Source organism: Suricata suricatta, chromosome 8, assembly GCF_006229205.1.
Source record: "Suricata suricatta isolate VVHF042 chromosome 8, meerkat_22Aug2017_6uvM2_HiC, whole genome shotgun sequence".
NCBI lineage: Eukaryota > Metazoa > Chordata > Mammalia > Carnivora > Herpestidae > Suricata > Suricata suricatta.
In genome coordinates this window covers 99408716-99429298 of record NC_043707.1, presented here as the reverse complement: position 1 = coordinate 99429298, position 20583 = coordinate 99408716, and the positions used below count along the sequence as shown (strand labels likewise).

Below are 20583 nucleotides of genomic sequence, written 5' to 3'. Positions count from 1 at the left end.
TCCCTTGGAGTCAGGTAACCTGGGTGTGATTCTGGCTCCTCTTGGTGACCTGAAGCCAATCGCCTTCTCTCCAAGCTTCAGCTAGAAAGCCAGTGTACAGGATTTATGATTTGGGGAGCTCCTTGTACATCAGGGGTCCAAATGGGGCCCAACAGCTGACATGTGGGAAGTCTCTTGAAGTCAGGCTCTGTCCCCAGCTGTGTTCCTGATCTTGTCACCTCCACTCTCTCCTCCCACGCTGTGCTGTAGCCACCTGGTGAACTTGGGGTTCCCTCGAGGCCCTCAGATCTCTACTCTTCAGCCATAGCCTGCCTGAAGTGTCCTTACTCCACGCCTCTCCCCATTGTCACCTGTCTAATGTCTTCTCATCCCCCAGGACCCTGCCCAGGTTCCAAGCACTGTGGGGATCCTCTTCTATCCACTTGCTTTGTGTCACTGTTGGTTTATGGGCGGTCTACCCACACCACTTACATTGCCACTGTCTCCCCAACACTGATGAGTTCAGTGCCAGGCACGTGTTTACTCATAACACCCCTGAAGTCCTCAGCACAGAGAGCAAGCGGACCATCTGGGAGAGTCCATGCAGTTCTGATTTCGTGGGAAGAGCCCCCAGAAGGAACTGACCCACTCCACGGGTCACCAGTTGGGTGGTCTCTGGCAAACCCACCAGCTTGACTGAGCCTCGGTTTTCTTGTTTGTAAAGTGGAGTGGTTCTGGGGACTAGAGCGGTTACATGCCTGTGCCCCCGAGGGGCTCAGTGCGTGGAAGCCAGCGCCGCTCTGCCTCCAATTCTGCGAGCGCCTCCAAGAGAAGGGGTACCACGCTCCCTCCAGAGCTATGGCCAGGGCTGCTCAGGGAAGCGGTAGGATGCAGGCCCGGTCAAGCCAGGGCGCAGAGAGAGCTGGGGCAGCCTTCCCCAAGGCGCCGGCTGCTCCTGGAGTCTGGGCGGGCTTGGAGGGCGCAAGCAGAGGGCAGTGAGCCCCACTGATTTTCCAGGAGGAAAGCCAGCCAGGGCCTCGCTGACTTTGGAGGGGAATGTGGAACTGCTCTGGGGGGTCCAGAGGCCCAGTGTCCAGAGCAGCTGGACCTGGCTCAGGCACTGTGTGTTCCAGTGACTGCCTGGGCAGGACGGGTGGCCAGGGGCGCCAAGGGTCCCAGAAGTTTCCCCTGGGAGCAGCCTTAGTTCTGACAAGGCACCTGTGATGGGCAGCAGTTTGTCAGGGCCTCTCGGAGGCCTCAGGAACCCAGAACCCATTTTATAGCCTCACACTGAGACTGGGCAATACTTACCAAGCTCATGCCGTGCACTAACCATTGTGCCGAGAAGTGTTAGGGCCATGGTTAAAAGCGGGGACTCTGAGGTCAGACCACCTGTTTTGAGGCCTGGTGGCAGCACTCACCAGCCATGTGATATGGATAGATACACAGCCTCTGTACCTCAGCACTTCCATTGTGAGGCCGAAACAAGCTAATATATATGAAGTGTCTAGAGTAATTCCTGGCTCTCAGTCTCCATCTTCACTCAACGGGAGCTATTAGGTGTAACCTCAAGCAAGTTACTTAACTTCTCAGTGCCTCTGTTTCCTCATCTGTGAAATGGGACTCATAGCATTATTACAAGGAATTAAAGGAACTCATTTAAAAATTTTTAAATGTTTTTTAAATTTATTTTTGAGAGAGAGAGAGAGAGAGACAGAGACAGAGCTAGTGGGGAGGGGCAGAGAGAGGTGGGGAGACACAGAATCCAAAGCAGGCTCCAGGCTCTGAGCTATCAGCACAGAGCCCGACGTGGGGTTTGAACTCACGAGCTGTGAGCTCATGACCTGAGTCGAAATCAGACGCTTAACTGACTGAGCCACCCAGGTGCCCCTAAAGGAACTAATTTATGGAAAGTGCTTAGATCCTGAGAATAACACCAAGTGCCAAGTGCTCAATATTAATGTCTAACATGTATCTTGTTACAGCTACAGATGTGAGTTACGGTTGTGACCTGTTTCTATAGACTCCTCCACCTGCTCTAGAAGAAGACCCAGGCTCTGCAGACAGATCTGCTGCCTGGGTTTGAATCCCACTGCCACTACTTCTTAGAGGGAATGACAATAGTTACTGGTGAGAGAATCAAATGAGAACATCAATGTAAAACCCCATCTGAACAATGCCTGGCATAGAGTACTCTGTCTGCAGAGCCTGGGTCTTCTTCTAGAGCAGGTGGAGGAGTCTATAGAAACAGGTCACAACCGTAACTCACATCTGTAGCTGTAACAAGATACATGTTAGACATTACTATTGAGCACTTGGCACTTGGTGTTGTTCTGAGAGAAGCTGCTAGTGCCATCCAGGTGTCCTAACTAGTAACTTCCCATCCTGCCTTTCCGGCGTCGCCCCAACATACCTCCCAGCGCCCCTCCCCAGCCCTCTTCCCATCACGACATACTCCCCCGTGCCTTTTTGCATTTGCACATGCTGTTCCCCAGTCCTGGGATGCCATTCCCTCTCCTGTGCTTGATGTGCCTTCCCAGCAGCATGAGTCATCCCTCTGGGCTCCTCTTGCACTTACCCAAGCTGAGGCAGCAATCGAAACCTTGCCTTGTTCCCGAAAAATCTTTGAGAGGAAAGTACTTTGTTCATTTCTGTGCCTGTCTCCCTTTGCCCATCCAGGCCACCGGCACTCTTCCCCACCCTGCTCTGTGTCCTGGGGAGGCTGGCCACACAGACTGCATACCTCTGGGCTCAGCCTGAGGAGCCCCTGGGAGACTGGAGGGCAGGGGGAGAGGGAGGGGTCGCCTGGCTGGCTGTGTCCCTCCAGGAAGTACTTCTCCTCACCCTGAGATGCCTGGTTCTTCCCCCCCCCCCCCCAGGTGCTGAGCTCCTGAGGGAGGGCCGTGTCTGAGCCAGTCTGCATGTCTGTGCAGAGGGCAGCCCAGAGAAGATACTTGGGAAATGTCCTTGACTCAGCCCGCACTGAAGTACCAAGACGGCCACACATGTGGGATTTGGCGACGGAGCCACGCTGAGCCCATCGCTTTATCCGCTCAGCCGGTCAGAGATACTTACTGAAGGGCACGTGTGCCCAGCTTCGGCAGGGGCGGCCGGGGTAAAGACTGCCTTCACTGAGCTGGCATCCTAGTGACGCAGACAAGCAAAGCACACACACACTGCCCATCATTTCAGACTAAGAAGGAAGGCAGACTATGACAGGGTGGGGTGCGATTTTAGATACATGGTTAGGGGGCCGCTTGGCAGAGAGGGGTGTGAAGGAGCCGGGCCAGGAGACAGAAAGGCTGGGGGTGGGAACGACCATGGCCCCTTGAAGATCAGCAGGGAAGCTAGGAGTCCAGGGAGACCCTTCCAACTCTGAGATTTGAGAACTCCTCAGGGAAGAGGCTTCCTGAATTGTGCAGGTAGAAGCCCCACACTCCCTGTGTTCTCTCACTCCTTTCCATGACCTTGTGAGGAGGGTCTTTGTGCCCCTATTCCATGTACGAGGAAGCTGAGGCTGAGACAGGTTAAGCAACTTGCCCAAGGTCACACAGAGTCAGGGCAAGAATGGAAATGAACCCAGGTCTGCCTGACCCTGAGGCCAGAAGGCATTTTCCCAGGGCTGGCACTTACATTTGCCAAGGATTTCCTCATCAGTAACGTTGGCCCTACTGGGACAGGCGGGCGGGAGGACCCCAGAGCTTCCGGTTCTGGGTAGGCAAGCCCAAGGCCAGGGGAGCTAGGGTTCAAGGCCCCCATTCTCCACAAAGGGGAGGACACTCTTCCAGGACCAGGGTGTGTTAGCTAATGGGTATCATTTCAGCCCTTTCATTTCTAATAGACACTGTACTGTCAGAAAGACTGTCCTTTCCCACGTCTCAGGCAGGATAATCAATGTGCTGGCTGCCCAGAGGGCTGGGAATGGCAGTATCGGCATGTCCTTGAAGGTAAATCCATCCTCTCCCTGTCAGCCATTCCAGTCCTTTCCCAACCAGACACAGCCCTTGGGGTTGAGAGCATGGCCTGGGGGCCCAAGAGGCCCCAGCTCACTGCACAGGCTTTCTTCAGTGAAGAATTGCCTCCTCTCAGCCTCACTTCAGCATTTCATAACCTGTGACCTTGCGCAAGGCATGTCCCTCCCCAGACCTCAAGTGTTCTCCATCTGTGAAATGGGGGCAATTATGCCTACCCCACAAGGTGGCTTTCATGAGCTGCCACAACTCAAACACTTGCCATGTAGTTGGTGCTTACGCGTCGCCTCTGTGACAGTGATAGAGCCTGAGGTGATGATGATGCTTTTGTCCCATTTTAAAAACAGAAACTGAGGCTGGAGAAGGGAATGGGCTCCTGAAGACCACACAGTAAGTCAGTGGCAAAGTTGGGAGGAGAACGTAGGTTTCCAGGCCGGAGCTTTCGTATGAACTCATGGGTCAGTGGTCGTAACTGATGCTCAGTCTCAGTCCCTGTACAGGACCAAGGAAGCAGGTGTTATTTATCATCACCCCCACTTTGCAGATGGGAAGGCTGACCCCGGGGGCAGGGGGTGTAACCAGTCTTGACCAGAGAAACTGAGACCTAGGTGGTTTGTAGGCTGGCAAGGGTAGCTCAGTGGCTAGAGGACTCTGAGGGGGAGAAGGTGGGTGAGAGAAAAAGAGGACGGGGCCTCTGTTCCTGATGCCCCAGGGTGTCAGTCAAACACCCTGCTGGCTCATTACCCTGGCAGATCTCCCTAGTTCATCATGTTGCTATGATCTTACAGCCAGCTATGAACACTGTCCCATTTTACAGATGGAGATATCGAGGTTCACAGAATCAAAGTGACTTGCCCAGGTTCACACAATTAATAAGAACTTGGACTTGAACCCAGCTTTCCTAAAGTCTGGGCAACTCTTTTTCTCTTGCTTAATTCATGTTTTACTTTGTTGGCTTTCTTCTCTCTTGTTTTCTCTGCAAGCTACTGTCTGTCTCCCTCTCCCTGAAGCCTGGCTGTAAGCACCTCAAATCTCATTTGACTTCTTCACTGCTGTGTGCTTGGAGCCAGTCACAACAACGGGGACAAAACTGAAAACAAGTGGACGTCGGTTGGGTTGTCGAAAGAACTATAATCGGGCTCCAATTCGTTTAATGGATCCCAGTGGTCAGCATGGTCAAGGCGGCGATTTCTGTTGATTGTGAGTGATTCGTTACGCAAATATACGGGTGAACAGGGGCAAGTGGTGTGTTCTAGCTGTAATTTTGGTTTATTTTTCATTAACAAGATGCTTTACTTCTTGATACATAGAGCTTGGGAGGACTGGACCAACGTGCTTGAGGATCCCGGAAAGCCCGGGAACCGACCCCATGCTCCCTGTGGTGAAAACTTAGAGAAACACGGGGATGCTGGAGTAGCTCTGAGTGAAGTCCAATGGCAGGAGAAGGTCCACAGGCCCCAAAGAGAACTCATCTGAAGGGAAACAATGGGCTCAGCATCAGGGGTGCAGACAAAGCCACAGGAACTTCAATCTGCTTTGCAGTCAAGGATCACGATCTATTTAAGGAAAAACGCCAACATGAAAGAGACACCAGTCGTCAGCTTCCAGCCTCACTGCTGAGCACAGTGTGGGCCCGCCTGTGTTTTGTGCAGGGATCCGACCTCACAGGGCACCGCCACCTCTTCAGACAGAATCCGACGGGATGTGCACCGCCAGCCTCCAACAGCGACACCACATGGCGGAGGCTGGGATGACAGCACTAGGTGGGGTTTCGGCTCCCTTTCTCTCTGTTTCTGGAGTCTGGAGGCAGGACTGGCCTGCTGTGGATGAAGTCCTCGAGGTTCCTGAGTCAGTTCGAGAGCGTGCAGGCCCCTCGATATTTCCCGCCAATGAAGGCATATAATAAGCCATTAGTTGGAAAAATAAGAGACGCCCTTGTTTTTATCCCGAGTTGGTAAAACACTTGTGCAAGTTACAGAACAAGTCACCAGTGACCACAGAGCAGGTGACCCAGTGACCACAGCTCTCCGTGATGACAAGTAACACACACAGGAGACTTCTTGTCCATAGCAGGCCATCTCTGAAGTTAGTAACAACTGCACACACACAGAAACACGCCATAGTTTACAGCTCTTACCCATCCATGCTCTTCTCTGAGCCTCAAGCCAGCTCTGTGACCTTGGAAAGTGAGACTCAGAGAGGGACAGTGACTCATCCATGGTCACCAAGTCGATAAAGCCTGGTCTGCTCCTGTCTGGGGAACCGCAAGCTGCCTCCCAGGGAAGCCAGGACCCAGGTCCCTTGCCTGCTCACAGCAGCATCAGGACCACGATGGCAATGACCATGAGGATTCCCGCCAGGATGCAAAGGCCCAGGAAGACAATGTCACTGGCGTCTTGGGTCACCATGGCCACCGGGCCCTCCAGGGTCTCCTCTTCATCCCTGGGTGGGGCTTCCTGAAGATGCTCGGCTGTGGCAGCATAGGGCCCAAGCCAGTCGGAGCCGGACAGCAGGTGGACAGACGCCTCTTTGCGCCGGGGCTCACAGCGGACCTCGTACTCATGGATGTCCTCCTGCTCACCGGTCGAGAAGTCGATGTACAGCACGCTGACGATCACTGAGGTGTTGTTCCTCCTCTGTGGGGGTCACGGGGCACTCACTCACACCCGAGGGGCTAAGGCCTGACCCTGTTCCTCTAGATATGTAGGGGCTCAGTGCCAAGGGGGCAGAACCCTGGGAGCCTGGGATCTAGTCCCGGCTTGGCCTCTGACTCCTTTTCCACTTGGAGCCTCAGTGTCCTCACCTGTGAAAGGGACACTAGGGGGTTGTCTGGAAGGACAATATCAGTTTTGATGGGTCAGTGCTTGCCCTGGCTTCAAGGAGGCAGTGTCTGTGAGCGATAGTAGCAGCAATAACAGGGACATTTGCCATGACCCAGCCTCTGTTTCAAGTGCATTATCTCATTTAATGCTCACAGTGGTCCTCTCTTATTGGCACCATTAATATCCCCATTTTATAGATGAGGAAACTGAGGCCCAGAAGTTAAACCCCTTGCCTGAGGTCACATGACACACAAGTGACAGAAAACTCGAGTCCCTGGCCATCCCAGTGGCACCACCCAGCTTCAGGAAGAGCCACCAAGGAGTGACATCTGGGGGACTGGCACCCTGCTGTCCTCCTTTCCCCTATAGATGAGGGAGGCAGGAGGCAGGCTGCCCTGAAGATGGTGTCTGGGTCCGGAACTGAGAGGCAGTGTTTTGGTGGGCAGTCTGGCGGGGCCTGGGGCAGGGGGGCTGCAGGGGCAGTGATAGTCTCCCCACCCACCCGAGTCTGCAGCACTGTTACACGCCTCAGGCTGCCCAGCCGCCCCCTGGCCAGTCATGGCACTTCTGAGCTGATGCTTCTAAACGGCGAAGCTGCCTAACACGTGAGCAGGCAGGGACCGTCGGAAGCTGTTGGCTCTGGACTCTGGGAGACCCCTCTGGGGAAGGGTATGGAAGGGCATTACGGAGCGGCTTCCAAAAAGGCTCTGATACCATGTCCTCAAAAGAGGCTTCTGCATTTGCACCCTCAACCTTTCTGCCACCACCTGCTCCGGGGAAGACTGATGTCCTGGATTTTTGTGATACAGAATCAGACTACTGGACGAAGAAAAACAGGACCCATGAGTGGAAGGGGACCCAGTGAAAGGGTAAAGTGGAGCTACATAATAAAGGAGAAAAAAAATCACATCAAGTGGGGGGTGAGGGGAAGTTTTAAGGGTTTCCAATGAGTGAGAGACTTGAGGGGGGAAAGCCACACAAGATGTGGTGGGTATTCTGGTTAAGAAATCGAGTCTCCAGTGTTTTTTAAGAGGTGCAGGGAAAGGTTGTCACTGCCTTTGGCTGTTTGAGCTGCGCATCTTTGGAAGTGACTCAACGCAGAGCCTGGTTCTCGTGGGTCTAGGACTTCTAAGGGTGACACTGGGGATCCAGGAACTTTTATGTTTCCATGATATTGGCTCCAAGATTCCACGATTCTTTGGATCCAGGTTAAGGTGGTGGTTCCCTGATTTGGGGACTCCGAGTGCCTATGATCCCTCATTCTCGACTTCACGGTCCCTGCCTCTGGGATTCTCTGTCGCCATCATTTCATGACTCTGTGGAATGTCCAAAGGAAATCCCTGGGGGATTTAGGGCATGAGGTAGGGGTGAGGGCAGATCGTCCTGGCAGCCAAGAGTCTGCACCCACTTCTCTCCTCAGGTCTACAGGACAGAGATTTCCAGGAGGCTGGGTAGTGGACGGGCGGGCTGGAGGGGCCACGGACATACATTCAGCTAAGGATGGGGGCACTAGGGTTTGCTGGGAAGTGTGTGCTTTCTGCCAAGCCAGTGTGGCACATCCCTGGATACTAAGGCTGGGGATGGGGGCTCTCTCTTGGTGGGGGAAGGTGTCACTTTTCCCCTCCAATCTGTTCCAAGAACACGAACATTCAAGGTGCTTGGAGTGCTGCCCAGCCACTCAGAGGGCCTCAAACGTGGGGTAGCTTCGAAAATATAAGGATCATAGAAAAAATTCGTTTGTAAGCCTCACTGCCTTTGAAGGGAAGTGGATCTTGTTACTTGAAAGGCTCTTTAGTTGTGTGGAGCCCAGGGACAGTTTGGATCACAGGTTGGGAGGGGGTGGCAGGAGGCAGCGAGGGCTGAGTGTTATGGGGTGGGGGTTGGGTGGTGAGCGGTCTGGGAGAAGGCAAGGAACAGCAGGAAGCCCTCCAAGGACCCTCAGGGTCAGGGCCTTGCGGGAGGAACCTTCAATAGGGACTTTTGGCTGTCACTGGGTTGTGCAGCAGCACCCCCTGCTCTGTCTCACCAGTTTGAGTTCTTTCTCATGTCTACGCTGAGCACGTTTGTTGAGGTAAATCCAAGAGGGGCTGAGTTCTGCATCCAAGCTTGTGGGGTCACTGGAGCCAGAATTCTCAGAAACAGCAGGCGCCTCTCCTCACACCTGCCCTCCTCCCTTCCCCGCCCCCGCCCCTACCTGAGACTCGGTGCCGCAGGTGTCAAAACGGGCCTGGATCCGGAAGGTGCTCCCGGCTTCCTGGGCGGCGCAGCTCCGGCTGCCCAGGTAGACCTTGGTCCGCTCCAGCGGTGCCAGTGCCTGTGCGGAGATCAGGATCTGGAAGTCCGTGCGGGAGCAGCTCACGTTCATGGGCACAACTGGGGACGGAGGGAGGGAGGGGCTGGAGGCCTTAAGGGGCAGGCGGCCAGCCCCCAGCACTCCAAGCTCCCATCCAAAGCGCGGTGTATGGGCAAACCAAGGCTCAGAGAGGGGAGACTCCTATGCAGCCCTATGGGGATGTTTCACACGTGTTACTCCATTTAACGCCACCAGACTTTGAGCTTCCTGGGCAGGCACCGGGCTTTCTCATGTCCTCGCAGCCCCGCACAGAGTTGGCAGGTGCCGTGAGTGCTGAATGAATGAATGAGTGAGTGAATATTCTTAACCATGAGGAAAACTACTATTTGCCAGGCAATTCATTTAATCATTTAACACATATTTATTGATGGCCCACTATGTGCAGGCACTATTCTTTTTTTTTAAATGTTTTATTTATTTTTGAGGAAGGGAGAGAGAGAGCATGAGTGGGGGAGGAGCAGAGAGAGAGAGAGAGAGAGAGAGAGGGAGACACAGAATCTGAAACGGGCTCCAGGTTCTGAGCTCTCAGCACAGAGCCCGACGTGGGGCTCAAACTCAGGAACAAGATCATAACCTAGGCTGAAGTCAGACGCTCAACCAACTGAGCCACCCAGGTGCCCCGCTCCAGGTACTATTCTAATAGGCACCACGGAAACAGAAATGGAAAAAAAACAAAAACAGCCCACACTTCCTGCCTACTTGGAGCTTACATTCTAGTTGGGTGAAGGGGCAATCAATATGTAAAATAAAATATGTGTCAAAGTGGGCTGAAAGAAACCAAGCAAAAAAGAAACAGGGATGGTGGAGGGCGGTGGGGGGAGGGAGCAGAACAGCAGTTTTGTAAGGGGTGGTGAAGGAAGCCTCACTCGCTCCCCACGAGGACCCCATGAGGTGGACACAACTAAACCCATTTTACAGTCTTGGAAACTGAAGCTCTGAAAGGTGAGGCTGTTTACGGTGGTTGAGTTGGGATTTTAACCATTATTGAGTCTATAGGATTGAATCTTTAGTATCTCCCTGCCCTATTTGGCGGACCCCTGCAGCCCTCCAGGCCAAGATGATGTGATGTTTTGTGTCTGATGTATTTTGTATTTGAGCATGTGTGTTGCAGGGGGTGGGGGTGGGGGGCCGTGCTGGCTGGGGCAGGGGCAGTGGAGGGGGAGGAAGGGGAGGCTGGGGGGAGGGAAAGGGAAGAGCTGGCAGGCAGAGGCCTGGAACTCTCAGCCCCTCTCCGGGAAATGCCTCAGACATATTTCAGCCTCTGGTGTCTGGGCAGTCGGGGATTTATGGGCCCGCTGTCTCCCACGATGATCTCGGTGACGCTGAACTGTGTGTCACCCCTGATTGATGCTGAGGTTGTCCTCCAGCCAGGAGGCCGCCTGCAGCCTGGGCCACATCTGGAGCCTGGCCCAGCAGGAGTGCCCCTGTCTGACCCTGGGCTCCCAAGGGGATCTTGGGAGGGGTGTGGGGAAGAGGGTGGGGCGGGTGGGAGCAGGGCTCCAGGCCCTGGAACAGAGCCAGGATTCTAGCTGCCCCACTCCCCCTCTCTGTAGGCAAAAGGAAAAGGGGCTTGTCCAAGATCCCACAGAGCTGGGAGTGGACCCAAGCCCAGAAATAAGACAATCGGAGCCAAAAGGGGATCTGAAAGATCCTTCAGCCAGTGTCCTCATTTTACAGGTGGAAAAACTGAGGCCTGCGGAGAGAAGACAACTTACTGGCTGGCTGTGGCAGATCGCGTGGCACCTGGCTCTCTGGAGTGAAACTCTAGAAGGGGGTTGCTCTAACAAGGGACAGCTTTCCTCCCCAAGCTTATGGATGGAGCCAACTGAGGCCCTGGAGGGTGGGTGTGCCCAGCTTGCTTTGCTGCACCTAGATCCCTGAGGCTCTGCTATTTCCTTCCCCATCACCGTTTGTGTTTGGGGTAAGGACAGAAGGGAGATGTTTTGAATGCAGACCAGGCCTGAGACACAAGAGGGGAAAAAATCCACCCTCAGCAAGCATGTCCTCGGAGTCAGGCACTGGGACCTCTTTCCCTCATTTCATCTGAATGACCACCTACCTAGGGCATTTATCAACCCATTGTACAGATGAGGCCGTTGGATGGGTGGTAAATGGCAGCATTTGGATGTGGCCCTGGTCTGTCTGAGCTCAGCCCTGCCTCCCTCCCCTCGGGCGTGAGTTCTGGTCTTGGCTGTGCCCCCACTGCCTGTGTGACTGCGGTGGTCCTTCCTGTACCTCCCTTCCCACATCTGCACAATGAGGAGCTTTACTTTGCTCCGGAAGAGGGCAAAATGGGTCCAGAACACAGGCATTGCTGGGCCCATGGCCAGGGAAGGGAATGAGAAGAGAGCAGAGATGGTGGACGCTGCCAGCTGGGGTATCTAATGGGCACAATGGAAGCTGGAAAAGCCCAGGACCAGCTTCCTCAGCTGCCTCTGCAGCTAGGCATGGCTGTCTGACCAACTTCAAACTAATGAGACCCAAGAAGTCTTGTAAGGGCTTCTGAAAATGCTTTTGCTTTCCTGATAATGGGACATTTGTAGCTGGCATCTCCCCTACCCCCTTCCAGCCTTGAACATGATCATGATGTCTGGAGTTGTAGCAGCCATCTTGCCAGAGATACTGGCTGAGACAGTGTCAAGTCCCTGAACCAACAAAGCAGCCGCCCAGCTACATACTGCTTATGATGTGAGGGGGGAAAGGCCATTTGTGCAAGCCACTGTCAGTCAGGATTTATGACCAATACAAGCAAAGCCTGTCGGCATCTCCGTGGTTATGCTAACTGTTCATCATAAATAATATGGCCATATTTTGTGTACTACCCCTGGATACATAGGATAAGCCACAGCTCTAGAGAGGCCAGGGGCCCAAGGGGGAAGGAGACAGGTGGGGTCAGGGGGATTAAGGACACGGAATTGGAAACTGGAAAGGCAGGGCCCTGTGGTAGTGGAAATAAGCAAGGGCCACACTGGCGTGGTCTCAGAGGTCACAGGGCAGCGGGTGGCTGTGCTATAGCCACAGGGGAAGAGGCTGAGGAGACCAGGTGGTGGGTTGGAGGGAGGAAGCTGCCAATACCTTGCCCTCCCCCATCAGCACACCCACACCCTCCACCCCAGCTGACCTCCAATGTAGGCCACAGAGAAGCCCCTTCGGGTGGTGCTTCGGTCCGTGTGCAGCAGAAGCAGAAGCTGGTTGTGGCTTGAGGTGACTGGTGCTGGCAGGTGGTGGCCACACCAGTTCCCCAGCAGGGGCGCCTCCTCGCTGGCCCCGTCGAAGGCCGCCAGGTGGTCGAAGTCACAGGTCCTGGTCAGGCTGCTGGGACCCTCCAGATCCAGGTCCAGGAAGAACACCTTGACCCGGTAGCCAGGAGGCAGGCGGATGGTCCAGTGGCAATGGATGTTGTTGGGGTAGGAGCTGGGGTACTGCGGACTAGAGAAGTTGCCCCGCATGGCCATGTACACCTCCTGGCACTCCCCTGGGTTGGGGAGAGAGGGACAGAAGGAGCAATGATGAGAAGGGTGGTGACTGTCACCCTCTGCAGTACAGCTGGGGCAGTGGGCGCCATAAAGATCCTAAAACCACCCTGCCAGATCGTGGGCACCATGGCCAGCAAACCAGACAAGCGAACCCAAAGCCTGCTCTCCACTCGGCCTGGCTAGGAGCTGGGACTCTCATTCCAGTTGGCAGTCCACGAGGGCTGGCCCTGTCAGGAACTCAGTAACAAGACCTAGGACTTGTCCTTGGAGTGGAGTCCAAACTTGGACTTGACAGACAAGGTGGCTCATGACCTGTCCTTGCTCATTTTCTCACTGCCCCACCAGCCCTCCCTCCCAGCCTCACCAAACATCTAGCATCCAAGCACATTAAGCCCTCTCTGTCCTCTGTGCTTTTGTACATGCTGAGCTCTCTATCTGGAGTACCCTTCCCTTCCTTCGGCTAACTCCTTCGAAACACTACTCAATTTTCTCCTCCTCCAGGAAGTCATCCATGATCCTGACTGTTAGCATCCATCACGGTGGGTTTTCATTGTCTACTTCCTTCTCCATCTCCTCCCCTGTCTAGTTCACTTCATGGTTAAGAGTTCATTCATTCATTTGTACAAATATTAATTGAATCCTTTCTACGTGGCAGGTACAAAGACAGACCCATAGGAACTCACAGTCAAGGGGAGATCAACGTGCAAAGCACAAACATAAATGAGAAGTGTTAGGTCATTGCTGAAGGAGTTGAAAGAAGGAACTAATTCTGACTCAATCAGAAAGACTTCACAGAGGAGGTGACACGCTCACGCTTTGGCACTGGCCGAGCAGGGACCTGCATAGCATGCACAGGGGACTTGAGAGGTGGCCCCAGCCCCTTCTACCTGAGAAGTAGTAGGCCTTGAAGCCCCGGCCTCCAATGTTAAAGTCAGACTTGAAGACCACCTGCAGCTCATGGCCCAGCGACACGAGGGCGGGGGGCCGGGTGCTGCCACAGTAGTGATGCCCGCGGACAGGGCCGGGCCCCCCAAGGACGGCCACGTAGTCATAGGTGCACCCCTCACTGCCCTCCATCTGGAAGTCCACAAACACCAGCTTGACGGTGGCGGGGCCGGCGGCCCGGATCACCCAGCGGCACTCCACGTTGTTCGGGTAGTTGTCAGGGTACTCAGGGCTGCTGAGGACCCCCGAAAGGCCCGTCAGGACGCCACCACACACATCTGCAAAGAAACCCTCCTGAACTGACCTTTCTTCCTCCCCGTGACCCCCTGAGCCCCCTCCCTTGGGAACCAGACACCCCACAACGTGCCACTCCCACGGGTGCTGACGGGAACCTCATCGCCATCCACTGTGTGCTTGCTGAGTGTCAGGAACGCGCCTGGCACTTAGCACCTACGTGGTTTTTTGACGCCATTACCATCACCCTAGAGGAACGTTCAATGGTTCTCCTTATTTTATGGTGGAGAAAATGGAGGCACAGAGAACGGAAGTAACTTACCTGGGGGAGTTTGGGTTCGCCAAGATAGACCCTAAGACAAGGTTTTGAGCACAAGGAGTTTCTTTGGGAAATGTCGGGGGCCCCATGTGAGGAATGAGGGCCCCGGGTCACTAAAGGGCATTGTCAGGCCAGCTGCCAAGCCCTGTTGGGCAACTCTGGGGGATGGTGTCGTGCACACACCTCAGAGTTAAGTTACCCGAGAGAAAGGGAGCGTTTGTACACCAACTCCTGAGAGTCCAGGCCGAGGGCTTCTGGGGATGGAGGTAACCAGCTGAGACTTCAGAGGAAACCTTCAAATAGGGACATGGAGTCACTGATGTGGCGTGGCCCCAGGAACCCAGGCAGGGCTCTGACAGCAGCTCACCCAGCGGGTCACAGGGAGAGCCAGAACCGCCTGATTGGAGAGCCTGGGCACTTGACCTGGTGATTCTCACTGTCTCCTCATACCAGGCCCGTGGCGCACAGAGCTTGGTTCGTGAGTTCAAGAATGTTCTCAAACCTCTGTAACAGAGGAGCAAGCTGAGGCTTGTAGTCTGAGGCTTGAGGTGTTCTCCGCTCTGTCTTCTCTTAGGGGTGTGGCCTCGGGCAAGTGACCCAGCCTCCCTGAGCCTCGTGGGACTGTTAGAGATCAGAAGACTTGCCCAGCCTGCTCCACCAGATTCAGGCAGAGTCTGATGCTGGCGAAAGCCCTTGGGAAGCCAGTGCAGCCGATACAATCAGGAGGTGGGTGATGACGAATGGCCTGACCAGCTGGAGGCCACCAGCAGGGAGGGGCACACTGGTATTTCCCAAGACTCCAGAATCTCTCCGCAGGGCATGGCTTTGGAAACCGAGCACTGCCCTGGGCTGGGGGGCTAAGGACAGGACTTCTTGTCTCCATGTTTCCCCCTCCCAGCCATGCAGGCTTGGGAAGGCACACGCCCTCTCTGCTCTCAGATTTACTGTGTGTGAAATGAGAGAGCAGGTTCTGACAGTCTGTGAGACCCTTTTCAACACTAACACCCTTAGCCCAGGCTTTCAAACCCACTCTGGGGTCTCACAGGGGCATCTCCCTGTCGGCCTGTGGTGCGAATTTCACTCTTATGCTGCATTCAGACTATCTTTCATGTACTGAAAGACAGCGTCCACAGTCACCAGCCATATATAAAAATTCACTCATTGGAAGCCATCAATATTGACTTATGGTTTCAGTGATTGACATACAATGAGTAAATGTTAAACACATGAACTTACAAAATACAGGAAAGGCATACCAATAAAATACTACCTTTAGCTCTTTTACGCACAAGGGATTAACATAAGGTTCCATTTGCCATACTCCTGGTTTTAAAAATGTTGGAAAACGTTGCTCATGGTATCATGACTTTGATATCCTATAAAAAAACATAAGGCTAAAATTCCAAAACTATGATGAGATCAGTCTGTGATTCTTGTGTTTTTGCATTCCGCAATTCTGTGCCCCTAAAGCCAGCTCGGGGAGCAGTGTCCCATTTGAGCCCCCAGCCGCTGTTGGTGGACCCTGTGCACCAGGAGCCTCTGTGGTTGTCTATGCTTGAGCTAACATGATCTAGGCCTTTGGTTTGGGCCTTGGGAGAAGGGAGGAGGCTTGGCGTCTGCAGAGAGGCCTGGAGACAGGAGGAATGAGCCAAGGAGAAAAGCAAGGAGAAGGCCTCTGCCGCCCTCACTAGACTAGGGGGCAGGTTTCCAGCCTGGTTGAGGGAGGGAGGGTTAGGGACCTGCAATATAAGAGGCATTAGGAAAGACTTAGGGAGGGGCGCCTGGGTGGCTCAGGTGGTTAAGCGTCCAATTTTGGGTCAGGTCATGATCTCACGGTTTGTGGGTTCGAGCCCCGCGTCGGGCTCTGTGAGGACAGCTCAGAGCGTGGAGCCTGCTTCAGATTTTGTGTCTCCCTCTTTCCCTGACCCTCCCCTGTTCACACTGTCTCTCTCTCTCAAAAATAAATAAAACATTAAAAAAAAAAAAAAGGAAAGAATTGGAGAGAGAGTGTCACCAGCCCCACACAGACCCACGCACATCTTATACTCCACAGGACTTGGGGTGGGGGGGGTGTCCCTTGACCATCCCCAGAGCATGTGTCCTCTCCTATGTCCTGATGCCATGGCATGGGATAAGAAGGACGACAGCAAACACAAGAGTAAGCGAGACCCTCCTGGGGACTCCCAAAACTACTGCCATGAAGGTGGGGACCCACAACCACCATGACCACAGCCAGAGGCTGCCTTTGCCCCTGAACTGTGACAGCAGGGTCACCCAGGCTCTAGAGCAGCCTGCAAGTCTCGCCTTAGCCCACTTCTCTCCTTCCCCACACCCCTGCAGGGCCACCCTCTCCCCTGCCAGGACCCCCTTGCCTTTCTGGTAGCCAGCAGAAAAGCCACGGCTGGCCACATGCTTGTCTGAGTGGAAGACGATGGACATGACGTGCCAGGAGGAGGTGAAGGGCGGCGGGGGCACCTGGCCGCAGAACCTCCCCAGCAGGTTGCCCCTGTCTCCCGAGGCCCCATTGTAGACCTCCAGGTAGTCAAAGCCGCAGGTGTCATGGTACTCCAAGTCAAAGGCATGGAAGGTGAGTAGCACCGAGGAGCCCTCGGCTACCACGATCAGCCAGCTGCACTCTGTGTTGTAGGGGTACAGCCTGGGGAAGTTGGGGCTGGAGAAGTTTCCGGAAGGTGCTGAGAGCACACCCCCACATTTGACACCTGGGGCAAGAGGGGAGAATGGCTCAGTCAGTGCTGAGGTCCTGGGGGGTGGAGGGAGCATGAGGCCGTGACCCTAAAATCCATTCATGTATGCCTATGCGTGCTCATTCATTTGCTTATTCCTCATATACTTATCAAGCATTCTTTCATTCATTCAACAAACATCATCTGAGTGCCAGGCAATGTTCTAGGGTCTGTGCTCACAGCAGGAGCAGAGCAGACAAAAATTCTTGCCTTCATGGAATTTACATTCTGGTGGGAAACACGGTTGATAAACACAGTAAGTAAAAACACAGTAAGTAAAATACAGAGTGTATTGAATAGTGATTAGTGCTGTGGGGAAAAATAAAGCAGGGAAAGAAGATAGGAAACGTTAGGGTGGACCTATAATTCTAGATAAAATAGAGCTATATGCCAGGTCCTACGCATGTGCAGTAAGGAATTTAAAAATTACAAATGATAATATACCCCCCACCCAGAGTGAAAATGTGCACAGCCTGTTGCAATGTTAAAAGTACATTCTCATATGCACATATTTGCTTATATTTAAAAAAAGAAAACAATGGAAGGAAACTAATAAAAATGATTCTCTGTCAGGGGATGGAGTAAACAGAAGGAGGAAAAGGCATATGCCGGCTAGACCTCTTTCAGTGACACTTGTTTTATAATTTTGACTTTATGATCATGAATAACTTCTAATATAATTTCTAAATTGGCAAGAAAAGAAAAACGTTTTTAAGTAACCCCGAAATATTCCAAACTGAAGCAAATAAACTTAGCTATATACCAGGTTGGAGGCACATTCACATGGGGGGAAAATGATTTCAAATGACTTGGAAATACACTTTTTTGCTTCTATGTTCCTAGTGGGATATATCCCCAGGACAAAATGAACCACAAAGAAATCTGACACATTACTTAGTCAACTTACTATTTGAATAACAGTCAGTACTGCTATTTTACAGTATTTTATAAATCGGAATAAAGCACGTTATGTTAATGTCAACAGAAGCTAAGATTTTCAGGGTAAGAGGAGAGCAATACAACCATAAAATTAAAAAATTAAATAGAACATTTGTGATCCTCGATTTGAATTGAAAACAGTATGAATTTAAGACTTATTTTTATTTCTAAAAACAAAATTAATTTCATAGCTCTGTTCACTGAAAAGGCCAACAAGCATGTAACCAGACCTGTGCTGACTCAAAATGGGCACCTCCCTGGGGAGCGCACTGTGGAGGGGGGGCGGGCGGTCAGGGGCTGGGAGTTCGGGGAATGTGACCAAGCCAAGCAGAGTGACTGTGCTGTGGCCGCACAAGGGCTCGGGGGGGCCAGAGCGAGGCCAATCTTGCCGGGCCAGCACTGTTAGGGGAGGGACCAGATTCACAGGGAGGGTGACACTTGAGTCGGACCAGGAGGAACAAGAAGGTTGTTAGTTGGGGACAATTCGGTGGGAGGAAATGATGGGAACATATGCTCTCACAGTCACTTAGCCTCTCCCAGCCTCAGTCACGCATCTGAGAAATGGGGTGGCTGCAGACGGACACCCAGCTCGCGCTGTCAGCTCGCTCCCTGCTGGCCCCCGTGGCAGGCCGGGGCAGGAACCGTGTCTGATTCACGCCTTTATGGTAGGAGGACAGGGGCCCACTCTGTCCAGTGCCTGTCCTTGTCCTCCGCCCGGCCTTGCCCACGGGACGGGAAGAGCCATGGGAGTGTTGCAGCAGAATTCCTGCGGCCAAGGAGGCTCCAGGCACCAGCGCAAGGGAGGCCGTGTCCTCTGGCAATCAGCCGGCCACTCGGGACCCCAGGTTCACCCCAGGGCCACGGAAGCCCCGGAGGCTGGAAAGTAGGAACAGCTAGCTTCTCCGCCTACAGGGAGGAGTGAGACGCCTGTGTACTCAGCCCGCCTCTGCCATCACCTGGATGAGTGGAACGGTTACCTTTCCTTCCTGGAGCCCCACCCGAGCCCGCAGGAACACCAGGCTCTGAGGGCTGTCTGCTGAGCCCCTGTGACATGCACGCCCCTTGAAGGCCAGTGAGGTGATACCCGCACCCCCCCCGTCCGGCTTCACAGGGAGACACACAAGGTGTCCAGGCCTGGCGCAGCAGCACAAAGCCACCTGGGACCGGGGTGCTGGCAGAGGGTTCTGCAAGCTCCAAGGAGGGGGCATCTGAAGCTGACGAAAGTATGTGGAAGGCTTCCTGGAGGCGGTGGTGTTTGACCTGAGTTTGCTAGATGAGCCAGATGTCCTCAGATGGAAAAAGAGAAAAGGAACCCTCCAGACAGAGGGCACAGTGGGGTGAAAGCGCTGAGAGGGAAGCATTTCCAGAAGGGAGTACACCCTCTGCCGGGACATGGGATGCCCACGGGGCACAGGGAACCAGGCTGGGTATTACAGAGATGCGGGCCAAACCTGGGAGACACCGGATGCCATCAGGAGGAACTTTGATTTCACCCGGCTGGCAGTGGGGACATACAGCAGGCTCTCAGGAGGAGAGTGAAGACTCCCTCCAGCATTAAACCTTCAGGTATGTTCTGAGCCATTCCCTCAGCCCGTGGTCACTACGCCCCCTTGGACAGGTTGCTTAACCTCTCTCTCTGCCGGAGCTTCTTTGCCTGTAAAATGGCGAACTCATACCCACCTGGAAGTCTGTTGTGAGGACGAAATGCAGTCATGTTTGTGAGGCATCCAGCATGCGGCAGGCAGCCCATAAATAATGTCTTCCCCCATTTCAGAAACAAATACATCCTCACCTCAGCCAATGCCCCCCATACGGCCTCCTGCTTTCTGGTCTCCCACACGGAAGCCTCCTGAGACCCGAGCAGCCACCTGGCCACTCTGGTCCCCTCTCCCAGAGCCCGCCTGTCCACAGGAGCACCTACCTTTCATGGCTTGGGCCCTGGGGCCTGGGCCGAGCAGAGCCACGGCCAGCAGCAGCCAGGACCCCAGCTCTGCCAGCATCTCCTCACCGGGGCCCCCACAGGTCGGCAGAGCCTGGGCCAGGCCAGAACCTGAGGGTCTGGAGCAGGGGAAAGAGAGGTGAGGCTGGAAGGGCCTCCAAGTGAGTGACGACCTGAATAATTCAACGGCCCCTCGAATTAGTAAGCCGATCTCCAGGTGCTTCCTTCATTCTACCCTAAGGTGACGGATCTAGTGTCACCAGGTTTACACATTCTGAGATCTGCACTGGCTACACGCATCAGGAAGGGAAGCCTTTCGGGAGGAAAGGGAATTTGATGGTGGAGAAAGGGCATGAGTTTGGGGGCTCAGCAGATCTGGCATCCAGTCTAGGTCAGCTTCTAGCTTGCCTTGAACAAGTCATCCGGCTCCTCTGGGTCTCAGTCTTACTCATCTGTCCAGTGGGGGCATTCAGCTTTGCTTATAGGGCTGTCACAGAAATGGGACACGGTGACGTGTGCCGCAGCCAGGCGTGGGTGTTTGCTACGGGCTTCCCCATCCCCCCCATGGGGGTGCTGAAGGGAGGCTCTGATTAGTGGGAACAATGGGAGGAGCATTCCTCAGACAGGCTCAGATTAGCTCAGAGGGAGAGTGAAGGAGGTTGCCGCGGACAGCTGATGAGGGAAAAGTCTTTTTCATGGGAGAAGGCGGCTGGGATAACAGAATGGGAAGATTGTAGTATGCATCGCCTAATGTGGGCACAGATCTGGGCCACAGTGTAAATTCTGGCCAAGAACCTTAGATATTCCCCCAGCGGATCCACAACCCTGCCTCAACATGACTGTGCCAGGCTGTGTGCCAGGA

General features: G+C 53.9%; 1 protein-coding gene across 1 annotated transcript; it reads right to left on the bottom strand.

The window, feature by feature from the left end:
- Positions 1-5214: 5214 nt before the first annotated feature.
- On the bottom strand, positions 5215-19782 carry CDCP2 (CUB domain containing protein 2). Its single transcript, XM_029948576.1, has 6 exons — positions 19704-19782; positions 16472-16819; positions 13489-13824; positions 12247-12600; positions 8967-9145; positions 5215-6586 (listed from the first exon to the last, which is right to left on the bottom strand). Exons 1-6 carry the CDS (start codon positions 19780-19782, stop codon positions 6260-6262), a joined length of 1623 nt encoding a protein of 540 aa, XP_029804436.1. The 3' UTR covers positions 5215-6259.
- Positions 19783-20583: the final 801 nt, after the last annotated feature.